The sequence below is a fragment of the Epinephelus lanceolatus genome, chromosome 4, assembly GCF_041903045.1.
Source record: "Epinephelus lanceolatus isolate andai-2023 chromosome 4, ASM4190304v1, whole genome shotgun sequence".
NCBI classification, from domain to species: domain Eukaryota; kingdom Metazoa; phylum Chordata; class Actinopteri; order Perciformes; family Serranidae; genus Epinephelus; species Epinephelus lanceolatus.
The window spans coordinates 19,604,946-19,629,872 of NC_135737.1; the positions used below are offsets into that span (position 1 = coordinate 19,604,946).

Consider the following 24,927-nt stretch of genomic DNA (forward strand, 5'->3'; position numbering starts at 1 on the left):
AGATGGTTAAATAATGATGACATAATTCAAAGATCCTCAGCATTTTAAAATAGACATCACACACTGTTTCCGGCAGGTGTAGCCGCCGTGGCCATCGAGAACACTGAAGGTGGGAAGTGGATCAAAGAACACTACAAATTCTCTCACTGCATCCCTGAAGAGCTCCAGAGCCAAGTTGACCGGAAGTATCTCAATTTCTTCAAAAGCTTCAACTGAACAAGAAAACATGATTTCTTCTCACAACTTCAGTAAAGAAGACAAAGGGGAACATGTTTTTTTTTAATATACTGAAATCTGTTTTGCGACAGCTAAACTGTGATTTCAACTAAATAACTCTGAAATATCACATTTAAATGTTTTTATAATCTTTTTATTACATGTAAAACACATCATGAGTCATTTTAAAGAAAATAAATGATTAAAATATTCATACAAACTATTTCAGTTTCTGATATAAAAAAATGATAATCCCAATTCAGTCACTGATGTGATTGTAAACAAAAAGCAAGAAGTACCTATGAAGTATACACTGTAGATTAAAAAAAGTCTGCATCTAACAATGGTTCCTAACCTTGAGGTCGGGACCCACACAGCACAGGGCTCACAAGATAACTTAAAGGGCTTATCAGGATAAGGAAATCAGAAAAAATATTCCTGCTACATGAAATTGTTAAAGTCCCCCTCCACTCAAAAATGTGCTGTCTTATGTTTATGTCCACAAAATGTCTGACATTGACTATACCGACTTGTATCTGTGAAAAGTTTTTTTACTAGAGAGGTGTTTTCACATTCCTCTACTGAAGGGGGCGATGTCTGGATATTTTCCTAAAATCATACACTTGATTAGGTACGTCACTAAAATGAAAGCCAGTCTCTTTCTAATACGGGAAACAAATATCGACGGCATCACAAACTTTGACACAACACTAGCAAAGACACCTGAAACCTCCAGCGCACAGTGGACTCGTCAGTACAGAGAGCAGAGTTAGCATTAGCATAGTGAAAGTTTTGTCAGCAAACATGGCAGAGTGCGCAGTTTTTAGATGAAAACCAGATTCGGGAGCTTCACGATCTACCAAACATGCCATTATAGCAAATACTATTGTGTTCACAACCATTAACACGGTTTTAGCCACTGCCAGTTAGCCTACAAGCCAACAAAGAGGGGTGCAAATCACCAGAGACCCTCCAATACTTTATTATCATAATACTTACAATACAATCTTACTGCGATTTTGCATGTTTTGAGCATTGTGATAACATATACATACTTTTTCTAATAAGATACATTTTTCAGTCTGTCCATTTCACTTCAATAATTTTTGTTGCAGCAACATGTATCTAGTGGACAGATACAGCAATTGATGGTAATATTCTAGTAGGCTACCAAGAGTTTAATTTATATTTGCAATATTAATAATTTAGCGAATAAAGAAAGCGATAAACGGCATCTGTGTTTCATTCAATATTGCCATGTAAAATACAGCAATACTCTTTTTTTCCCCCGCCCCTGCTATAAAAAAACCACCAATAAAAGATGCTGACTACACTTCCTATTCTGATATGTCTGCTAGTCACCGATTTTGGTGCACATGATACTCGTCATCTGTGTCTGGGTCTGACTAAGGTTCAAACATGTATGACTGAATCTCTCTGATGTTTCCTCTAACGCTAACACTAGCCTTTTAGATATGTGCTGATCTTTCATTGGTCAACCTAGCGCAAGCGGTGCTGGAGAAAGCGAAACTTATTGAAAGCAAATTTCTCAATGCGGGAGAAAGAGTAGATCTGCTTCCAGCCCCTTTTCAGAGGTTTTTTTTAACTGCTATGCGGGAAAACCCAAACAAAATATTAGTATACTTAAAAATGTGTCCGGAGAGGGACTTTAAAATGTTTCAATCTTTCCTCTATTTTTTGCTCTTTTCTTGTCATTTACTGCACATTTTTACTTCTTCTAGAAGGCTCGGGAACCTCTGATCTTCAGTATTATAAAAAAAGAGGTGAAGTACCATAAAACAGTTTAAACAGCTGACTTTAAGGTGAACCAGAAATTGTTAAACAAACTACAGCAGCGAGACTGAATATTTAAGCATTGACACAAACACCATGTTAAAAACCTCCTCAGTCACTCTTTGGCATCTCTGCAGGAGCAGAACAGAACAGTCATTTTTTTGTGTGGCTAATTGCTGTGTCACTCTGTAACTCCAGACAAGTTAAACTGAGCAACACCACAAGAATCCACATCCCACAGAGGAAAACTCTCTCCAGGCCAGGAAAAACTGAACTCAAACATGTCAGGAAGTAAAACTCCAGCGTCCCTCCTTCTGCTTTGACCACAGAAATCCCTCCAGTCTTTCCCTCATTTGCAGTCTGTACCTTTGACTCTATACTTCCATCCTTACTGGCAGCAGTTGGGCTGTTTCTTCTTTGATGCAGCGTACAGATTGTTTGAATTGCTGTTAATTTCTGAAACAAATGAACAGCTGGGTGTTAAAACTGTGTGACAAATGTGACAGCTCATGATTACAGAGAGTTTGGATACTCACTGACAACGCCCCCAATTTGTCTTGTTCCACTTTTCTCCAACTCAGCGAGGACGTTGATCTCAAACGCCAAAGATGCAACTCGAAAGAAAAACTCTTTGACATTTTCCCCTACAGAATGAAAAAATATATATATATATAGATCAGTAAGGGACTGTGCCAAAATTACTGGGGTGGGGAGGAGGGCTGAAACTTATGTCTGACCTTTTTTGCTAAAAAAAAAAAAAAAAAGCAAGACTCTCTCTAGGATTATTAACATTAGCTTTTGATCTTCACTTTCATTTTGAAAAAATCTGCCACACCCTTCTCTGAAATGTCTCTACTCATCCCTGATTTAAGTATCGTAATATTAACAATATTATAATTGATTTTATACAGCCCAAATCCCACACGAGGGGAATTAGCAGTTGTCAAATGTATGGTGAACTTAACAGTTACAGTGTCCTGTTATACACAGACCTAATAATTAATCTTTATTTCCATTTAATTTTTTTTCTTAACATCCTTAACAAAGAAACACAGGACCTTCCCAGATAATGAAACAACCATGTAGATTTACGGTACCACCAGTTTTAATTATTAATTTCTTTTTGAGAAGTCATTATTTACCCGTCCATCATTTTGGCATGGCAGACGGACCTAAATTCTACGAGCCTCAGCTGCTAATGCCATGAAGAAGAATCAAGTCAGAGCAGCAGCCAATTCAAAAAGCTTCATTGTTGCAGTCACCAACAAACATGGTGCCACAGTTGCTAAATTCAACCAAAGTTGACCCCAAAATGTTGTGTATAAAACCGTTTTATAGCTTAGTTTTCAGTAATCTTTAGCTCCCAACCTCTCTTAGTGGCACACATGAAAGAACTATAACCTAATTATGGGATGTTTCTTGCTGAAATTCATGGTCATCATAGTTAGAATCATAGTTTTTATATGCACAGGCTTGTACCTTCAACTTTTTATCAGAGGACCAGATGTTTTCTTTTTTTAAAAAATATATATTATTTCTAATTTTCATCTCGAAAAAATTACATATACAAATAGACTAACAAACATATTCGAACCAAATACAAAAAAAAAGGCATTTAGCCTGTTACATAAACAGAAAGGAAATATGGCCAAGAATAACAAGACATGGTGACTCACAGTAGGGACTTCGGTAATTAGATGGTGAGTTAAGGTGCCCAAATAGAGAACCAGATATCTTCTTCTGCAGTGTTTTTACATTTGCTTCAACTGGAAGCATTTCATGCAGATTCAAGCAGCAGAAGTGCTTTAAGAGTCGCGTAACATTGTCCATGACAAAAAGTAATAGCAGTTTTGCTTCTGAAACTTTCTCACATTTTGCAACACAACATGATCTGCAAGAAAATACTAAAGTGAAAAAATTATAAAAAAAAAAATAAAAATAAAAAAAAAAAGAAAAATTTTATAACCCTCCCACTCTTCTGACCCCACCTCCTTGACTAATAATTTCCAAACAGTCCCTGAGTCAACAGTGGGGTTACTGCCACTGTTCATTTTACTGCATTAAAACATAAAACCCTTACCTGTCAGTGATGACACAGCCCAATACTCTGCGCTGATCTCTTGTGCTATTTTGATTGCGTCTTGTTCGATCTGAGAGTACTGAGCAGGAGACTGTCAGAGAGACCAGAGGCAAAGTTAGATATGCTGGAATCACATCGAACTCAAAAAGTCTGCAACTAACTGTAGTTTTCATTATTGATTAATCTGACAGTTATTTTCCTGCTAAACTGATAACTTGTTTCGTGTAACAAAATTGTGGGACTAATTAGATATTATCCTACAGTCCAAGGTAAGGCCTTTGAATTGCCTGTTTTGGGCAACTAACACTTTGAAATGCAAATATAAACAGTCTTCTGTCACTTAAGACAAAGGAAACAGCAAATCCTCACTATTAAGAAATCAGAGAAAGGGATGTTTTTGTATTTTTGTTTGAAATGGCTGACAACTGATTTTCTGTTCTGTTAATTGACCAATCGTTCAGCTCAGAAGTTTTAAACACTATGAAATGTTACTGTTTTTCATAGGCAATAAGAGTACTGTAATATTTTATTCCACTGCGAGGGAATGACTCAGGGGCATGAGAAGCTCTCTAGTAATAATCCAGTAATCTAATGTGTTGTTTTTTAGGGATTAAAAAGGCAACAGCATCAGCAAATCCAAATAGACAATCACAACAACGTCTCAGCATGCTTATATCATCTCTGCAACAATCACAGTAAAGTAAAAGAGGATAAAAAAGTTAAAAAAAGTTCAAGAAAAACTACAAACTTCTTGAAAAAGAACAATTTTGCTTTATATTTCCAACCACTGCTGAAATACAGTTTACATCTTTATGTCCATCATTTCAGCCTCTATCAGAAAAGCTTCAGAGTCTCATGAAGTGAAGGATGAGGAAACTACATTCCTGAGGTTTGGGCTGGGACACAAACGCTTTGTGCTGCTGGCAACAATCCAAACAGTTCACATTTGACTCCAGTAAAGGTTCACAGGCACGTCCACTTTAAACAGTAAAAAAACGTACGCTCAGGTCTTTCTTTGTGCCAACGAGGAACAGCTGGACGGCGGTGGGGTCGTTCTCTTTCAGGGCATCTTCGAGCCACTGCCTGCAGACAGAATAAGCCAAGTTTAAGTTCTCCAGCTGAGATGAAAACCTGCACCCAACACTGCTCATAATGAATAAGCTTACCTCACATGGCCCAAAGAGGCGACGTCATTTACATCAAATGCAATAATCACAACTGGAGGAAAAGAAAACATGACATCAACAGTTTTAAGAGACAAGAATTCCAGTAACGAACACAAAGCTTTTTTATTTCCCCCTGACATTTTGTTCATGAAAAGAGGACAGACTTCAGTGCATTCTTTATCTGCTGCCCTGAAACACACAAATCTCTCACCCTGGGCTCCTCTGTAGTACGTAGAAGCAATGCACTTGAACCTCTCTTGGCCTGCAGTGTCCCAGCTGTAACATAGAGACAGAGGTGTGAGCAACGTCACATCAGACACACTCATTTTACTTTGTGTGTTTTATGTGTAATAATGAAGACATTAGACTCACAGCTGCAGGCTGAAAGGAACACCCAGCACCTCAAAGCGCTCCATCTCAAAGTCAACACCAATCGTTGCCTTGTAGTTTTTATCAAAAGCATCTTTACAAAATCTGAAAACATGAAAAAAATGACATCAGTATTTATCTGAATAAAGGAGGTCATATATTTGATCAAATTTGTCTGAATTTGATCAAGATATCTCAATAAAATCTTAAAGATTTACGTAAAACATTAAACTATTCACATCTGGCTACCATCTGATAAAATAACATTTGGATCCAGCAATTTTTTTAAAGGGTTGGTTTACCATAATAACAGAAAAATATACAGTATTTTAGGGACTATTTTTTCAGTACAAAGTACAGTTACAATGAAAACTGCTGATAGCATGTTCTGTGGATTAGTCACAGCCTTTTAAGCAAGCCACTTGTCTTTTTAAATGCCTTAAACCTAATGTTTAATGCTTTGAACACTGGATGGAAAAATTTTAGTTAATTCTGAACAAATGACTTATAAACTTTTTGCACAACCAGAGGTTGTGAGGAAATATTATATATTAATATATATATGTTTCTTTTAAATTTGGGTGAAGTGGTCCTTTAAAAGGGTTGTGAGATTTCGATGGCATTTTTTAAAATATTCATACTTTCCTCATGAAACTGCTACATCTATTTTAATAAAAAGGCTTAGTACATACTGTATATACCATGACCAGTGGTGGAAGATGTACTTAGCAGTGTGTGGATTTAGTGGAATCTAGGATTCCTTCAATGTTCATTATCCATTGATTACAACCAGAAAAAACACTGAATAAAGCAGTTTCATGTTAGAGATCTGTGTTTTTCTGACGCCTTTCGGCTGGTCACAGAGGGGCTGTTAAGTACAGTGGCCGATGCAATAATGCAAATGGCCCTATCAAAAGTCAGTGTTGGGTTTGTCTGTTTTGGGCTACTGTAGAAACATGATAGTACAAAATGGTGGACCCCGTGGACGAGGACCCGCTCCCTGTGTAGATATTATCAGCTTATTCTAAGGTTATAAATACAGACTTTTATTTTTAGGTGAATATACTCTAATGAGAACATATTCGTTACATTATATTTAATTTCTGCCATTATATCCCCCTAAATCCTACACACTGGACTTTTAAATAAAGGTAGTGAGAGTAGCAGAGTAAAGATAGCCTGTTAGAAGTTCTCATTCAATATACTTCAAAGGCAAATGCTGCTTTAAGTATTAAGGTAAAAGTACTTGTTGGGCCTTTCAGAGAGTTATATTATTATATGTATCATACTGTGGGGATATTATAACTGATGACTTTAGCATGCTGTTTATATTTTAATCTATAGCACAGTTTCCATAGCACAAGAGTAAAAAGTACATTTCCCTTTGAAAATCTGGTGGAGTAGAAGTATAACCTAAAATTGAAATAAAGTAAAGTAAAAGTACCTCCAAAAACGAACAGTACATGAGTAAATGTATTTAGTTACTTTCCACCACTGTCTATTAGAGTGTGTATTTTAATGCAGGTTTAACATTTCTACACTTAAGTAAATAAGTGATCCAGAGGACTCTTGCTTCCTTGAAGCTGAGTTATTACTTTTTTCAGTTATTTATTTTCCAGAGCTGCACCAGTGACGGTGTTTGATGTGTGTTTGAGCTTACCTATTAATCAGACATGTTTTCCCCACAGCCAGATCGCCCACAACAATGACCTTCGAGATTTTAAATCTGCTGAGAGGAATAAAAGAAGACAGCACCAAGTGAATAAATGCCACAAAAACACCAAATCCAGTATCATCTGGTTGCTGGTTCCTGCTCTCACCCCACAGTGCCGGTGCGCTGCTCCTGGCAGGCCGTCTTCACTTTATTGTTGAAATCGTCCTTCGTGTGAAGAGCTGCCTCTTTCTTGAAATACTACAAGAGAAAAAAGGGGACTTGTGAGGTTGTTTTAGACTGATGGTGGACAACTAGGCTTTGATAAGAGTAGATGATTTTACCTGAGGGAGCTGAGCGATGATGCGGTCCCTTCGGACAGGAGGAAGAACACTCATGGCTGAAACTCGGACGGACATGAAGCTTTGTGGTAAATGTTTAGCACAGGGGCATGTGATGAGCTGGACAGAGAGAGAAAGACAGCAGCATAAATAATCTGCCATTTTAACTAGTTGAATCTGTTTCTTTATAATATTTAGACTGCAGTGAATGATTTTATGGCCCAATCATTATATACATGAGACCTGCTGCTCATTTTCCTGTTTCTATGGAGAATAAAATTTACAAGATGTTAAATGAATGCTTTTCTCTGTTTTATAGCATTACATATAATTGTAAATTGAGTATCTAATAACTTTTTTGCCAAACCAACAGTCCAAACCCACAGATATTAAACTTAGGTATAAAACAGACAAAAAGCAGCAGAACCTTTTGGATTCCTGAGTGAGCCTACCAGCACAAGCCCAGGGGCCCAAACTGTCAGGGTCCCCCTGGCCTTCACCTACAGAATGTTACTGAGTTGAACACATACTGACCAAGAAGAGGCTCAAATGACCACAAAGGGATGCAAAAGAACTGCAAAAGGGCCAAAACAACCACAAAGAGACACAAAACAAAAGGACAAAAAGATGCATACAAAGAAATGCAATATAACAACAATAGAAGAGGCAAAGCTGTCACAAAGTCTGTGTGTCTTGCACCTACATAGAGGAGATGGTGGGTCCTATTGCATACCTGTGCCCAGGGGCCCATTGTCTCACAATCAGCCCATGGAAATAGAGTGTTTGCCACTTTTCATTGTAACTTTGTAACAAGTAATTAATGATTAAAAGTGTTGAAAATGATCTTTCTGTCAATCTATTACATATGTTGAACTAAAGCAGAATTATGGCATAAAGAGTAACTAAAAAAAAGAGACATTAATCACTGCTTCAGTTCTACAGCTTAAACTATTAATATGAAACTACTGTAATAATTAACTGATTGTTTTTGTTTCCCTTTCAAGCTAAACCCCCCCAAACATATCAGACTGCTCAAATGTTAATATGAACTGGTTTTCGGAGTCTTCTTGAATATTAACTTGAATATCTTCCAGTTTTTGGACTGTCGGTTGAACAAAACAGACAGCTTATCTTGCATATTGTCGGACTTCTCTTAGTCAGTATTCATTGAAATACAGAGGACTATCTCTTTGGAACAACCTTCATCCATCTCTACAATCATCATCGACATTATTGTTATTCAAAAAACATCTGAAAAGGACTCTTATTTGCAAAGACTCTTAACACCTCATTGATTTATTTGTAATTTGTTTGTGTTTGTTGTAAATTGTACATCTTAAACAATTTTGTAATACTTCTTAGTCTGGAACTTCTACCCTTTTCTTATGATTGTTGTTATTTAATAGGGGAGGTGTATTCATAAGCATTTTTTGGTTTCTGACCTCTCCTGCACAATGTTTTAACTTTTAATTTCTTTTTCCTGTATTTTCTCTACATGTATGTGCAAATAAACTAAACTAAATTTATGTATTTATTTATTTATTATTTATTTATTTATTTGATAATGAAAATATTCATTAGTTGCAGCTTCATTGTTAACTGTCCTCTGATGTTTTTGTTTTTCTGTTGTTTTGCTACAAAAATGATTTCCTCATGTGATACAAAAAGTATCTCAACTGATCTAAACTGACTGCAAAAATCTTTAATTGTATTTAAGTTTGCATACGTAATTAGTAAAGAATAAGTCACCAAAGTCCAAGTACCAAATCATTATCTTGTATTTAAAATGTTAGTTTCAAACAGCATAACAACACTTTGTATTAGTTTCTATGAATGTGGTATGAATAAGCTCATTTTCTCCTCCTGTCATCTTTATATCTATTGTATTTCCCCAGGCAACCAGAACATAGACTGTACCCCCCAAGAGTATGGACACGGTATAGACTACAGAGAGAGCCAGGCACAGCTCCAAGTCAAACAATAAAGTGTAATGAGAGAAAATAATTGTGATCCATTGTGTGGCAACATGAGCACATGCAGAGCCAGACCAGACAACTGTAATCAGAGTTGATCCACTTACTGTGTCGATCTGTTTTAATCCTCTTGTTCATCAAAGCTGCTGGTAACGTAAAAGGAGGAGAAGAGGAGAAAGAGTTCGGTTTGGTCAGACACAAAACTGAAACCAGGTCACTTTAAAACTCCATTTTGCATCCAAACACTAAGTTCAGTATCCTTTTATCTATGTAAACACACAAGTAATGAGAGATACAAGTTAAAGTCGCGCATGTGACCAAATTAAACTTTAAAAAACAGCGTGTTTGAGTTACCTCATCAACCACAGGCTTCTCTCTCCTCTGTGTTTCCGCTTCTTTTTTTCCTTCCAATGATGCTTGTTAGAGTAATGGAAACTCGTTCATGTCCATTGATAAACACTGAAGTGTGGATTTAATGTTGATCAGAGCTGAAATCGATCCACGGAAGTTGAGGAGGAGGCACAGACTGAAGCCGCAGCAGCTGCTGACTCAGATCCCTGGATTTCTTTTTTTCTTTCCTCCCAGATTTCCTCTGCTCGGTCCCCTGCTGGAGGAAATGAGGAACGATCGGAAATCAGGGGAGAATATAAATATGGATCTGAAAATGTAAAACAAATAGACACGTTATTGTTTACCCTTGTTGTATTCTTCTTCCTATCTATGCACATTTATGTATGCCTCTCTATTACACCTTTTCTTACCTCCTTATTATATCATGTTATATATAAGAATATCAGTAAAACCGTCTGCAAAAAATTCAATATAACAATTTTCTCCTACAAAACATCATAATGTTTCCCTTTCCATATGATGCAAGCGATATTTTCGTACCTGTATTTCTAAGAGGAGGAACTACTGTAACTTTTTTGTTTTATTGTTTCTTGTCGTCAGTTAAATATTTCGACAGCAGAGGGCGCTCTAATCAACAATATACTACTTGGCATTCCTTACAATAGTGAAAGACACATGTCCAAGAAAAGTCTTTAACATATCATATAAGATATACAACATTAAATAAAAATAACACTAACCTTATAATATTTATATCTTTGGTATTGTTATCATATATATTTCTTATTACTTATTGCCTTACTAATATCCTTTGTGAGGTGACAAGCAGTTATTGTTGTACAGGTTTAACATGCTGAACATGTAATGCAATATACTGTCCCCTGTATGGTCACCAAGCACTGTCCGGTTACCTGTGAGCACTACGTTTCAGAAGGAAATATTGCAATTTTTACTCTACCACATTTATGGGACAGCTGTAGATACTGGTTACTTTTCAGGTTAACATAAAAAACATGATTATGTTTTAAAATATAGCACATTGTAAAGGATTAAAGCATAGGGTCAAGTTTCTTTACGTCTACTTTAGTGGCCTGCAGCAGCCAGTTTTTAGTGTCAGCAAAAATTGATGATTATAGTCATCATGAAAGTAGACTTTATGGCAGACAAATGGCATTACATTGCACAGGTGTCTCTATTAAAGTGGCCACTGAGTGTAAAATAACAGCTTTTGGTCTCCAAACTGACCATCAATAGATCCCTTTCTAACATGACTTTGTTGTAAAAGATGGGAACAAAATCCACAGCCCTAACTGTGTTTCGAAATACATGTACAGTTGTAAAAATAACACAAGGCCTCATCTGCTACGTTTGGATTCAAGTGAGTGTTTTTCAAAGTTGATCTTTTTGGTCAGAAATTTCTTCTTTATATGTTTCCTCAACAGTGTTTTATTGCTGCTGAAGTTGCTGAACTTTAAAACAGTTTTACATAAAAAGAGGACAGTGAATTTTGTCCCCTATTTGAAAAACAAAATTTGAAACCAAAAGTCCTTTCCTCTCTCCTTTATTGTCTCACAATTCCTCAGATTATTCAAGTGACCCTTTAGAGGGTACCGACCCCTACATTAGGAACCACTGGACTAAACTACCTCACTGAATATAAAGTAGTAATAACTGATGCACACTGATGCATCACGATTAGCAATCTAATAATGTATCAGTCACATTTTTATGCAGAATGAGTATTTCTATTTTAAGTATAATTTGCCAATAATACTTTTACTCTAGTAGGATTTTTGTAATGGAGTATTCGTACATTGTTGTACTGGTACTTTTACTACATGACCTGACAAAACAGTATCTGACTTTTGCTTTGCCAGACATCTGAGGTGCGACTGTATGAATGTAAAACAGAGAGAAAAAATACACCAAACCTCCCTTCAACAGTGGAGTACATATCCCAAAAATATAAATCGACACTCCTGTGATTTTTAATACTTTTTTTTAATTTGTGGGATCACGCAATCATCCAAAATATGGGGCTCCTAAAAAACAGTCACAGTCAAATTAATTTACTGTATGTTTGTCTCAAAAATTTGACCCACCTTTCACAAAAGCATACACACATCAGTCTGCATTATATCTCTACTTCATAGTCATACATTATCCTTATCTGTGCTTTACTCTTTTTGAAAAGGCACTGTGGTAAATTCACTGCAACACAGATCTGACACTTCTGACCTCTTTCCATTTCTTTTTTCTTTTTTTGTGTGGCTGAAATAGAAAATGAAATGTTAGGTTTACAAAAGACACTGTCAGCATGTATGATTTATGGCATGTTGAGGAAATTAGCATTTTTGGTCAAGTGGTGGTGTTTACTTAAGTATTAACAATTAAAATGTATCAAAAAGGAATGCACATTTGAGTATTTACAAAAACTCTGTGTGTTCATGTTTGGAGAAAGAGAGGAAGGGGAAGATACTTTTAAAAAGGGATCTATTCTGCAAATGTACAATAGAAACAAGCAAAAAACACCATGGGGATATTCCTCTATTGCTCTACATCAAGTCTAACTACAGGTGATAATCAATATCAGTATTGATTGTGCTGCTGTCTGCTCTTTATAAAGGGTTTCTCAGGGTGTCCACCTGCTGATGAGCTCAATTATCAGACTGTTAAACGGCAGGAAGATCCAGCTTCAGCTCCACCTGTGTCAAACACCAACAGATTTCATGCCAGAACCATAAAAGGACCATAAATTCTCCTGTGTACCTGCCAACTTACCAACTCCAACTAGCATTATAGAGACACAGAGAGAGGAGAGAGTGCACTGTACACACACGTTAATTCATATGTGAGTCTGTTGCTGCTGAAATTTTAAGTCCAATGTCAGAAAACGTCAGCTGTTCACACAGGCAAGGATATACATACAAACGCTGTTCTCCATGCAAATGTTAAAGATACGGCAACATATAGCTAGGGTGTCTGCTAAGGCTGTTAGCAACAGCATAATGCAATTCCACATTTCAAATGTATGTGTTGAAGTATCTATCACACAGGTTTTTTGATGGGTTAAAGGAATAGTTTGACGCATTTGGGAATTAAGGCTTATTTATGCTCTACAGTAGATACAAATACGGACATGGATGCAGCCTCCTGTCAGTACTCTGCGTTCACGTTTTCTGTAAGCTTACGCATATGGATGAAACAGAGCAGTGCCACCAGTAATCATGGGGGCAGCATAGTGCTGTTCAAGTGTGGCACGACTGTAGGACACAACGACACCCGTGTCTTCAAACAAAACAGTTACTTTTTGATTAACAGCATCTTACAAACAAGTTTCAACAATAACATTTGATCAGGTTTGGCACTACTATTGTGTCAGGATCTGCTGTAGATTGACTTGGCAGAGATGGCTGTAACCTTGATTTTAAATGGATTAACGTATTATGCTCTGGCTACCACTAGATGGCACATAAAACTGTCGACATACAAGGACAACATGTCTAACTTGTGGAGCAATCCCAAAATGTAATGTCCTCATATGGGGATGCAGGGTTGCAGAAGGTTAAATATGGCAGAATGGAACAAACTGGTGATATAATGAAACGATTCTGTGTCCACATACCGCAATGCATTTAACGGACTCACAGAGCAGTGCCGACTACAATGCTGCCTCTGTTGAAAGGTATGTTATTATGACCTCCTCCACCGTTGACAGAGACCTTTGACTTTGCCCTCTGGTGCCATCTAGTGGCTGTATCTGTGCTAACATAAAGGACTCATGGTAGTATGTGGACAGTGACGGTTACGACATTTGAAATTAACATAATTTCATATGTCAAGGGAGTTTAAATGAGCCTTCATGCTTATTTGCTTTCTTGCAGAGATTGATGCCACTTACGTATCAGTAAACTGAAGCTAAAACAGTGGTTAGCCTGCCTAGCTTAGCAAAAAGACTGGAAACGAGGAAACAGCTAGCTGGGCTAACACCTGTCAGCACCTCTTAAGATCACTGTTATTACTTGATTGTGATAATCTGGCTAAAACCTAAGTGTGGAAAATAAAGCTGTGGTTTTACAGGATCTGCAGATTAAGGCTAGTTGTTTTCCTCTGTTTCCAGTCTTTGTGCTAAGCTATGCTCATGGGCTGCTGACTGTAGCTTCATATTTACATTAGAGACATAAGAGTGGTATTACAAATCACCTATACATGGACTATTTCCCCAAATGTTGACCTATTCCTTTACACAACACATGACACTGAAAATCTGTTTCAAATGTAAAGTAACAGTGGTAACATATCAAAGGCATGAGAGATGTCACAAGAGTTTATCCCAGAATGTTGGCTTCAGTTAAAGTGGTGTTGCATTGTGTTTTTTTTCCTGTGAAACGCCAAATTTCTGACTTCCCAACATTTCAGAACAAGACTTCATCTTGTTCCATCAAAAGTTGTTTTAGGGAGGAGTTTCCTTTGGTAGTAATACACAACCAAGGACCCAGTCGTCAAGAGGAATGGTGTCAGTTGGACAAAATGTGTAAACTCCCACTCTGAATATAAACACAGTATAGTTCTGTAGACCTTCCCCAGTCAATCAAAGGGAAACCTTTTGGAGTTGCTGTTTTGCATCCCGTTCTGTCCCACAGATTTCTGACTCCGGGGAAAGAAGTCAGCACGGATCAGGCGATAGAAATAAATCAGGATCATAATATTCATCACCATCAGGCAGATGAGGAAGAATAAGCCGTGGTCCAGCCAGGAGTAGTTGTGGACGATGTACCAGGTGAGGTAGAACTGGGCACTCAGACGAAACGTGACGTAGGTGAGGATGTTGGCGAATTTGTTGATGTAGTACAAGGAGGAAGAGTGGGCCATCGCCAGTTTCAGCAACAGTCTCAGGTGGAGGGTGACACTGTTGACCTCCACAAAGAGAGCGATCACGGCGCCGGCTACATACAGCTCAGTGTAGAGGGTGTACAGGAAACTCGAGATCACCTGAGGAGGAGACACACACATAGACAGGTGGAGGTGTTTTTACAGCTAACAGCTGATCTCCTGCATTTGATTGTCTCACTGTTTTCGCTGTATTTGCATTTGCTGTGCTTTTGTTTGCTTTCTTTTCCCTGTGAAGCATTCTGTAAGAAATGCTCCTCATAAAACCTCCTAAACCCCAATGTCACTAAAAACTCATCCCGTGCTTCAAAAAAAACTATGTTCAGACGTACAGATGTAAACTTTGGTTTAAGTATATTAAGTATTCGTTCCCGCAAGCCACACAATAACAAACAAAACAGTCGAGTCCTGGCAGACCAGCAACTCCCAGTGTGTGGTAAAGTAAAATTACTGTTTTTGTCACTGGCGTCTGGTGGCTTTGAAGAGAGTGTAAATAACAACTTCAGTTCACCATTGAAAAGAGTTGTGTGACGGCAAGGTGAAGCTTTAAAATAATCTAAATAAAGTGCACACTTAAACTGATGTTTATTTCTTTAAGGTGGTCCTTTTCTTTAGAAGGCTAAAATGTGTTTTGATGCTGCTCCTGTCAACAGCCACCAGACTCCTTTGACAGAATCGGTAATCAGCTCTGTAACCTACGTCACCACTTTGTGATAACGGCTGAGTCATTTGAAAAACACGTAAAAGAATGCAGACGCACCTGCCCTTTAAATTTTTTGTGAGAAAGCCAAAGTGTCTAAAGATATCAATATGTTCGGCTGAATTTTGAAAAAAAGATCTATATAAAATGCTTCATAAGTCTTCTCGAGTCTTGCAATTAAGCATTGCACTTACTTTAAACATCATATAGCTTTAATAGAACAAGCTGATAAACAATCAAATATACATGATCTTCTTAGACTTGACAGCACTAGTTAAAATGACCTCTAGTGCCTCTAATGCCTCTAGCACTACCGTAAGAAACCTCGGAGTAACATTTGATCAAGATTTGTCTTTTAATTCTCATTTAAAACAAACCTCACGGACTGCATTTTTTCATCTGCGTAATATTGCAAAAATTAGGCCTATCCTGACCCGAAAAGATGCATAAAAATTGGTCCACGCTTTTGTTACCTCAAGGCTGGATTACTGTAACTCTCTATTATCTGGTAGCTCTAGTAAGTCCTTAAAAACTCTCCAGCTAATTCAGAACGCAGCAGCACATGTACTAACAGGAACTAAGAAACGAGATCATATTTCTCCTGTTTTAGCTTCTCTGCACTGGCTCCCTGTAAAATCCAGAATTGAATTTAAAATCCTACTGTTAACTTATAAAGCTCTAAATGGTCAGGCTCCGTCATATCTTAGAGAGCTCATAGTGCCATATTATCCCACCAGAACTCTGCGCTCGGAGAACGCAGGGTTACTCATGGTCCCTAAAGTCTCCAAAAGTAGATCAGGAGCTAGAGCCTTCAGCTATCAGGCTCCTCTCCTGTGGAATCATCTTCCTGTTACGGTCTGGGAGGCAGACACCATCTCCACATTTAAGACTAGACTTAAGACTTTCCTCTTTGATAAAGCTTATAGTTAGGGCTGGCTCAGGCTTGCCTTGTACCAGCCCCTAGTTAGGCTGACTTAGGCCTAGTCTGCCGGAGGACCCTCCTATAATACACCGGGCACCTTCTCTCCTTCTCTCTCTCTCTCTCTCTCTCTCTCTCTCGCTCTTGTATTCTATTACTGCATCTTGCAACTCGGCCATTCTGGATGTCACTAACTCGGCTTCTTCTCCAGAGCCTTTGTGCTCCACTGTCTCTCAGGTTAACTTATATCGCAGCGGCGCCTGGATAGTGTGACATGTGTGGTTGTGCTGCTGCCGTGGTCCTGCCAGATGCCTCCTGCTGCTGCTGCTGTTATCACTAGTCTTACTTCTACTGTTATTATACACATATGATTATTGTCACATATGTATACTATCAGATATTAATATATACTTTCAACATGTACCACAGTAGCCAGAATTATAATTATCATATTATTATAATATCATTACTTTCATTAATGCTGTTGTAAGCTACTGTCATTACCGTCTGTCCTGCATCTCTCTCTCTCTCTCTCTCTCTCTTTCTGTCTCATTTTGTCATACGGATTACTGTTAATTTATTATGCTGATCTGTTCTGTACGACATCTATTGCACATCTGTCCGTCCTGGAAGAGGGATCCCTCCTCAGTTGCTCTTCCTGAGGTTTCTACCATTTTTTCCCCGTTAAAGGGTTTTTTGGGGGAGTTTTTCCTTATCCACTGCAAGGGTCCTGAGGACAGAGGGATGTTGTATGCTGTAAAGCCCTGTGAGGCAAATTGTGATTTGTGATATTGGGCTTTATAAATAAAATTGATTGATTGATTGATTGATTGATTGATGATTTCAGCCTTAAAGTTATTTAAAGGGGACATTAAAGGAAACTGGATGGTTCAAACATAAAGACTGACCATAAAGTGATTCTTCATGATGCAGAATCACAAGTCTGCCAGCTGATCTGATGAGTTACAGTGATCCTCTGCTCAGTGGCAATATATTGCATTTATCCTAACTCAGGCTGCAAAAACAGCCTTCCACAGTCTTTGTTATTCCAGATCTGTATGTTCAGTGGGTATTTGATTAATAATTAATTACTGCCATTTAGCAGGATGAGAATATGTCTTACAACACAATCAAATTTGGAATATGTTTTCATTTTCTTCCATATTTGGTGACATTTAAAAAACAATTTTGGAGCTTAAAAGCAAATCAACAAAAATAACACCTCACTTTCTCTCTGTCTTTACACACACATATGCAGATCACCTTGAAATCAACCACCTGAGCTCCACATACCGACTCTGATATCTTATTTGAACACATGCATGCTGTCTTACCAGTGCATGATGAAGTAAGAATTCCCATGATGATGGGCCATGTCCTGTCAGGATAATATCAGCTGCATCCTGCACAAAGTATCCTGAGAGGGAAGAGACAGGAAGTAGATGAGGTTGAGAATAAAACGCATCTTGTATTTTACTGTTCATTTGATCTTTGAGTTGAGCTTTTCCTGAAAATGTTTGCAGTAATCCTAAATTACTGTAGAAAACACTTCTTTCGTCCACGTAGACTGGGCATCTTTGGATGTATAAAAGTTATCTTTTTGCTTGTGAAAAGCTTGGCATGATTTTCTCTTGCTTGCAGAAACACCTTTCCCATTAAATCTGCACAAATCTTTATATCAATTTAAACTACAGCTTGAACAGGAAAGCAAAGATGACAGAGAAGCTATTGTGGGGTTTGTACAGTTGGGCTGTTTCACCTCAATGAAGTGGCAATGTCATCAACCAAGCAGATAAAGTAAATATAAGTGCAATGGCTGAGGTGATAAGTTTAGAAAGAGCTGGCACTGCCAACTAGGTCAGACAGGTTTCCAACCACAGTGAGTTTGCTGTTTTAATGTTTCTCAACACTCCAGCAAAAAAATACACAATAAGTAAATCATTACAAACATTTAGGAACTTCAGGTCCAAAGCTTGGGTAAGCAAACTAATTTTGGCATCATAGGGCAAGCATCCCATAATAAACTTTGAGCATATTGCAATTCAAGTGGACTGAGAGAAAGCTAGACTTCTGCACCTCGTCTTGGTTCTGTTTTCAGGCTTAAGAAAATTTAACCTATCACGACAGACAGACAGATGGCAAAAGCCTGATTCAATGAGGAGAATTCTGCAGAGAAAGTTGCTATTCCAGCACTGGCAACAACTGCCTACATAGCAAAGCAACCCAAAAAAGAAAGACAGACTTATCAGAAAGAAAGTCTAAAAGAGAATCTGACAGAAAATGAAATAAAGCATGTGTCAATATCAGCAAAGTGTTTCGGAGATGGAAAAAAAAATAGTTTAGCGTCCTGCTAACCGGAGCAAAAGACTCACAGTCGCGATTTCATTTTCCAGTTCATGTAGGCCTAACTAATGCTAGCTAGAGCTTCAAATGACACTGTGTCCTCCACCTTACTACCCACCGCTACAGACCACCTCATCGGGAGGAGAGTTGGCAGCAGTCAGTGACTGCAGCAACCCGAATCCAGCCAGCGCAAACCCCAGCTCCAGGGGACCAGACAGCCTCAACTCACCGCCAGATCAGCAAACTTTCTGTTGCTACCCTTACACTGTATAGACCCAATGCTGCTGCTGGCCACCACCCGGTGCTGGGGGTTTTACTGGCCAAATTCAAGCTGCTACAGCTGCCGACCGAAGGTCCATCTCCCAAGCTGCTGCCAGCTCCCCTCCAGGGGAAGCAGTCCACAGTGGTGGGGAGCTCTCTTTGATATGAGCATGTTAAACCTGTTTTGTTCAAAATAACAGTTTTGGATATTAACATGTGCAAACATTTACTTTTTGTTACCTTTTATTTACATCAGTTTAGTACCGTAAGACTATTCAAACAAAGTGTTTTCTTAATATTTGCAGAAAACTGCCACTAACTACTTACAGCATGTACCTGAAGATCAGCTTCTTACAAGGTAATGGTGAATACATCTGACATTACAATGCAAGATTTCCCTCGCAGGAACTTCTCTGACAGTGATGTTAAATGTCTCTCCTAATCATTATTCTTAGAAGATGCCAACTAAATAATTCACAGCATAACCACAGCTATGAAGCTGTGTATGCCTCATTTAGCTGAAGGTATTTCAGTGACTAAGAGTGCTTTTGTACATCTTTATGACTGACACACTGTGGCTAATGAGACACACAATCAAGCCCTATGTTTAAGAACATGACCTCCAGTATCTGGTGTGGTTGGCCTCAATGGAGCTCATAGCTGTTTGCGGTTGTCAGGGCAGATCTCCACAGATTTGTGTCTTCATGGTAACACAAAAGACTAAACCACACACAGTACAGCTCAACTAGACCACCGAGTCCTCAGTGGATTCAATTTGGTGTCCTTGGTGATTTAGAGGAGACGCCCATTTGTCTGTTGTGAGAATCAGGTGAGAGGGGGCAGACCTTTTTGTTGATTCTCTGACAAGCAGTGAACTGGAAAGGTAGCTGTTTTATACCTTCAAGACAAATTCAAGGCTTAATTTAAGGATGGAGGAGAAAATGCCGTCAATCAGCACCTCTGCCACGTGTCCCTCTCGATAGAGCTGCAATTATTTGTCGATTTGTTTTTAGTAATAATTGTTTCAGTAATCTTTAAACATGTGACAATTTGATCGTTTACTTTGTCATACATGTATATTTCCAAGTTTTGGAAGGTTAATAAGACACTGCCTTGGGCTATGGGAAGTTATAACTTCAAGCATGTGTCACAAGTTCCTGACACTTTATAGGCAGAATGATTTATAGATTCATTAAATATAATAATCAACAGATCAATCAATGATGACAGCAATTATTTGTTGCAACCCTACATGAAACACTACAAGCAAGGAAAAGTAGAAGACTTCCCAAAAACATTTCTTTCATTTTGCAACTTCACTCAGAATCCAAATCCTAACTTTGCAGTAGTTTTAATTGTTATGATGAAATGTCATTCTTTTCCCATGATGCATTCACTGACCTGTTGAGATGCAGACGAGCAGGTAGGACAGAGGGGTGTGGTGAGAGTGAATGTTGCTCAACATCTCTGGCGCAGCCCATGCACTGGAGAAGGATACATGTTATGGATAGATGGATCCGTGTTCACTTCACACAGACATACATGGGCTCACTCCTGGAGAGAACAGTCTGACTATGCAGAGATATTAATATCAGGTGTTTGGGGGTTTTTTTAACGCCCTGATCAGTAGATATCCCACCTTTTAGCAGTATGAGAAATAGTGCTTTCATTCCAATTTAAAGCTGTGTGCTATCTAGCTTCTATATGTGTCTAAATACACAACCATCTCTACAATCCTACTACTATCTTTCTCTCTGGTGTTGCTTTTTTCTTTGTCACTTCTCACTGCTGTTGGCAAAGAGGCACACCTCAAAAAGCAAAGGCTTCTCTGTGTCCCCTCCCTGTATAAACACACTGTGCAACATGACCAATAGTTCCTTTTGTGACATGTAAAGTAGAGCACTTTTTATTCACATGTTTCCTTGGGGTTACTTTTGTATGTGAAAATTACTTTCTTTCAATCATTGCTGATTCACTTATTATACAACTGCAGATAGGCCTATTTATATGTGAGAGTGCACACAGCAGTGTGAAATCTGGTGTTGGCCCTTCTTCTAATTGTGAAAGGCTGAGTCACAAACCCTGTCCCCACCCCAAAAAATAGTTTCTCATGATGCACAAGAATCATTGAGCCAGCAGGTTTTTCCTGTTGATATGGCTGCAGGTGCAGCCTACATGTGAGGCTCATAAGACTGACTTCTTTACAAACCTCTGAGCTGGCAAGAGAAATTCAGAAGTACATGCAAACAGCAATATGACTTATATGAGGCTCTTACTGTACAGTGGTATTTCCCTCCCCACTTAAAAATGCCATTCTCTCCCCCGGCCCTCACCCTGTCTGAACATGCCTTTCTTCTCCTGGCTGCCACAGACTGTCACTGCTGCACACACACACTCACATAACACATCATGCGGACTGTGAATAGACAATGGTTTCCCCAGTGTGGATGGATGGATAGATGGGCAAATAGACAGATGTTTTTGGATGGAAACTTACCAGATCACGGCCCATGGCCCAGTCAGCAGGGAGTGCACCATAGACACAGAGAGGTTCCTCCACTTCCAGGAGCGAAAGTCATCCTGCTTCACCACTTTGGGCACATGCAGCCTTTGCAGCAACCTGTGGGTCACTCTGAAAATCAGGGAGAACACCAGCACTGACAGGCCTGGGTGACGCTTCAGCACAGAAACCAGGGCCTCCATCCTCTCCTCCTCACCCCGTGCACACCCTCTGTCTCTGGGCTCTTCTCAGTCGCTTTTACAGCCACCTCCCTTTGTACTTTCCCACTGTTGTCTGTTTGACGCTCCTGTCAACGTCCTCTCAGCTCGGTGATGAACAGATATGTGCGGTATGAGATGGGAGTGTTCTCCAGGATCCTCTACTCTTATTGAAGTTTTTCTTAAGTCCGCGAAGCTGATGCTGCAGCCTTTTCCTTCTCAAGATTTCAGCCTGTGGAGGAGGACTTGGAGGGGATTCCCGTAACACCTCATTCCAATGAGACTGCGTTTGTCCTCACGCAGCGCCTTGCGATGTTATTGCCGCTCGCAGCCCGCCCGCCTGTGCAGTATGGAGAGGCAGCGGGGTGGGTGGTGCTTTTACTACTGCTGCGCCCTTTAACCAGAAAAACAAGGAGGGGCCGAGACAACGATCACGTTACACAAGTAACTGAATCATAAATCAGGCCATGCGAAACCTGATTTTGGGCAAGCATGTCCTAAAAGACCAACATTCACATGTTAAATAGCCGCATACTAACCATAACTTTTGTTGCTACTTGCGCCACGCCGTGCGTAATGGCACTGAACTCCTTTAACAACAATAACAACAATATTAGCTCTAGTAAGTATCTTGAAAGAAGGGTGTGTTTCTTTTGTCATTGGCCTAAAAAGCTATAGAGGAACTAACAATTTATAAGCCTGCGGAATTTGTTATTTAGAGCAAGAAAATCTGTTGACACTATGCCAGTAGTAAATAGGACAAGGCCATTCAGATCATTTAAGTAAAGCAAGGCCACAAAGTTAAAAAGCTCCACTACAAGCAAAAGTCTTGGATTCCAAATTTTACCAAAGCAGAGATGTATTATATCAAAATGTCCTGAAGTATCAAAATAAAAGTTCTAATTTCACAGAATATGCCTACTTCAGAGTGTTATAATTTTGTATTATTGTATTGTTATGAACCTCAAAGTCAGAAAAGAAAGAGCTAAATGCTGAGAAGAAGTACAAAGTAGCATCAAATGGAAATACTTAAAGGAGCAGTGTGTAGGATTTAGTGGCATCCAGCAGCGAGGATTGCAGATTGCATCCAGCTGAAACTTCTCCCTTGTGCCATGAGTGAACTCCCGGTTAGGATTCCCTCAGCGTTCATCGTTCACGAGGATTAAACTGGGAGCAGAGGGTTCTTGCTCTCCAACACAAATGGTGATTTAAAGCGGTAACAATACTGAATAAAGCAGTTTCATGTTAGAAATCAGTGTTTTTTCCAATGCTGTCATCACAGAGGGGCTGCTTACTACAGTGACCAATGCAAAGATGCGAATTGCCCTATCTGTTTGATATGTTCATTCTGGGTTTCTGTGGAAACATGGTGGTGCAACATGGCAGACTTGAGGACCTGCTCATTCTATGGTAATGAAAACACATTTTTTATTTTCAGGTGATTATACACTAAAGATACCAATAAGTACCAATACCTCAAATATGTGCTTGTGTAAACCTCCTCCACCCAGGCCTTAAGAATAAGGCCCTTGATTGGTTTTGTTTATTTTGTACTGGGTAATTTTCACTGTTTAGGGTGTGGTGTACCCCAAGGGCTAATCCTAGGTCCTCTTTAATTTTAAGTTGAATGCTGCAACTGGGCCACATGTTTTATAAATTTGGCATAAAGTCCCAGGTTAATGGTGATAATACACACCAGTATTTCTCTTCAAAACAGATTGCTCTGTTAATGTAGTCAGACATTCAAGATGACTTTCTGGACCTTTTGTTTTACAAGTTTGGTCTTTCTCATGTTTGATATCTTGAGAAAATAGTATATGCTTTGATCTTCTCTGAACTACTGCTGATCTCATTAGTCTGACATAGCCCAGAGGTCGTTTGCTTATCTTTGTCTCATTCAAAACACTCCTGCTATGATTTTAACTAAATATGGTATCAAACTGATAACTATCAAGTTCGCCATTCAATTATTGTCATCTTTTTTCTTTTGCTTTATTACAATTGTTTCTTACTCCTTTGACCACAGCACTGCATAAAGACATTGGCCTCAAAATATAACATACATTAGAATATCGAATATAGGATTGAACTTCTTTTTAGGTAAATTGGTGGCACTATCAGCAGTAAGAACTGTGAATATAGCAACGATTTAAAATATAAACATGCACGTCCTTGTCATGTTTGGAACAAAACAATGAAATGGTATGTTAAACAGGCAGCCTATGTAACTAACGCCCCCCTTCCTTGGCCATAACTCTTTCCATAAACAGCATGGCTCTCATTCCCTGCAGCTGGCCTCTCTGCAGCCCAGTGGGGGAAAAGGAAGTGAGTAAGTGAGTAAAACTCATCAGGAACAGTTCAGACCCTCCACACACACACACACATTACCACCTGAACCACAGCTGTATCTGTGAAATACAAACCCACACACAAGGAGTTTACTTTTCCTTACCTGATGAATGTTTTCATCTTATTCACAAAGTGATGTATTTCTTTTTTTCTGTTCATTTGTTCCATTTTTTTATGCATGTTTGTCTTATTTCCTTTGAAATAAAATGTGTTTTGATCATATGTTGCTTTCTCACATCTGTTGCACACTGTCTAATTAATTTCATGAACTGTAACACAGAGAAATATGTAATTAAAGACTGTCTGTTATGGGGGTATACAACTGAAACACGAGCCAGATTAACTCAGCTAGCTGTGTTCTCACTGTACCTCAATGATGATAGCTGCACTTGTGGTCATAGCATATTTTTGCACAAATAATGATAACATATGTTTTAATGTATCATATCATAGATATACGTGTTTTTCTTTTGGGGATTTAAGAGTAGTGTGATTCTGGCTAGGGACCTCTGGTGCATGCAGTGGTTGAATGTAACGTAGCACATTTACTCAAGTACTCTACTTGAGTATTTCCATTTAATGCAACTTTATACTTACACTCCCCTACGTTTTGAAATTCAATATAAGGGCGGCAGTAGCTCAGTCCATAGGGACTTGGGTTGGGAACCGGAGGGTCACCTATTCAAGTCCCCGTCTGGACCAAAATGTGGAGCATGGATTGGTAGCTGGAGAGGTGCCAGTTCACCTCCTGGGCACTGCCGAGGTGCCCTTGAGCAAGGCACTAAACCCCCCCACCGCTTGGAGCG

The 24,927-nt window shown here is 38.8% G+C and overlaps 3 protein-coding genes across 5 annotated transcripts in view; 1 reads left to right on the forward strand and 2 right to left on the reverse strand.

The window, feature by feature from the left end:
• LOC117260338 (zgc:174895) overlaps positions 1–1,546 on the forward strand; it is a 20,451-nt gene extending 18,905 nt beyond the window's left edge. The window contains exon 8 of the mRNA XM_033632327.2: positions 77–1,546. Within this exon, the coding sequence (XP_033488218.2) occupies positions 77–216 (140 nt within the window). The 3' untranslated portion in view covers positions 217–1,546. The remainder of the gene's footprint in view (positions 1–76) is intronic.
• Positions 355–10,273, reverse strand: rab34a (RAB34, member RAS oncogene family a). 3 transcript variants are annotated; one of them, XM_033632325.2, is made up of 12 exons: positions 9,945–10,273; positions 9,698–9,733; positions 7,621–7,737; positions 7,446–7,537; positions 7,286–7,354; positions 5,629–5,730; positions 5,468–5,532; positions 5,257–5,308; positions 5,092–5,173; positions 4,091–4,181; positions 2,547–2,654; positions 355–2,466 (listed from the first exon to the last, which is right to left on the reverse strand). In XM_033632325.2, the coding sequence occupies exons 3-12, from the start codon at positions 7,693–7,695 to the stop codon at positions 2,399–2,401; spliced, it is 804 nt and encodes a 267-aa protein (XP_033488216.1). In that variant the 5' UTR covers positions 7,696–7,737; positions 9,698–9,733; positions 9,945–10,273; the 3' UTR covers positions 355–2,398. The 3 variants fall into 3 exon arrangements, with proteins under 3 accessions (XP_033488216.1, XP_033488215.1, XP_033488217.1); XM_033632324.2 differs by having other exon boundaries at positions 9,698–9,736; positions 9,945–10,272; XM_033632326.2 differs by having other exon boundaries at positions 7,286–7,351; positions 9,698–9,736; positions 9,945–10,265.
• Positions 10,274–11,923: 1,650 nt separating this feature from the next.
• Positions 11,924–22,108, reverse strand: tlcd1 (TLC domain containing 1). Its single transcript, XM_033632192.2, has 4 exons — positions 21,552–22,108; positions 20,456–20,538; positions 17,785–17,867; positions 11,924–14,933 (listed from the first exon to the last, which is right to left on the reverse strand). The coding sequence occupies exons 1-4, from the start codon at positions 21,755–21,757 to the stop codon at positions 14,529–14,531; spliced, it is 777 nt and encodes a 258-aa protein (XP_033488083.1). The 5' UTR covers positions 21,758–22,108; the 3' UTR covers positions 11,924–14,528.
• Positions 22,109–24,927: the final 2,819 nt, after the last annotated feature.

Coding starts and splice junctions, on each gene's coding strand:
- rab34a (XM_033632325.2), bottom strand. CDS start 7,695: ATGTCCGTCCGAGTTTCAGCCATGAGTGTTCTTCCTCCTGTCCGAAGG. Junction 5,731..7,285: donor AAAACATGTCTGATTAATAG/GTAAGCTCAAAC, acceptor TCATGTTTTCAG/ATTTTGTAAAGATGCTTTTG. Junction 2,655..4,090: donor GGCTGTGTCATCACTGACAG/GTAAGGGTTTTA, acceptor TTCATTCTGTAG/GGGAAAATGTCAAAGAGTTT.
- tlcd1 (XM_033632192.2), bottom strand. CDS start 21,757: ATGGAGGCCCTGGTTTCTGTGCTGAAGCGTCACCCAGGCCTGTCAGTG. Junction 17,868..20,455: donor GCTCGTCTGCATCTCAACAG/GTCAGTGAATGC, acceptor CTTCCCTCTCAG/GATACTTTGTGCAGGATGCA. Junction 14,934..17,784: donor TCTTACTTCATCATGCACTG/GTAAGACAGCAT, acceptor TCTCCTCCTCAG/GTGATCTCGAGTTTCCTGTA.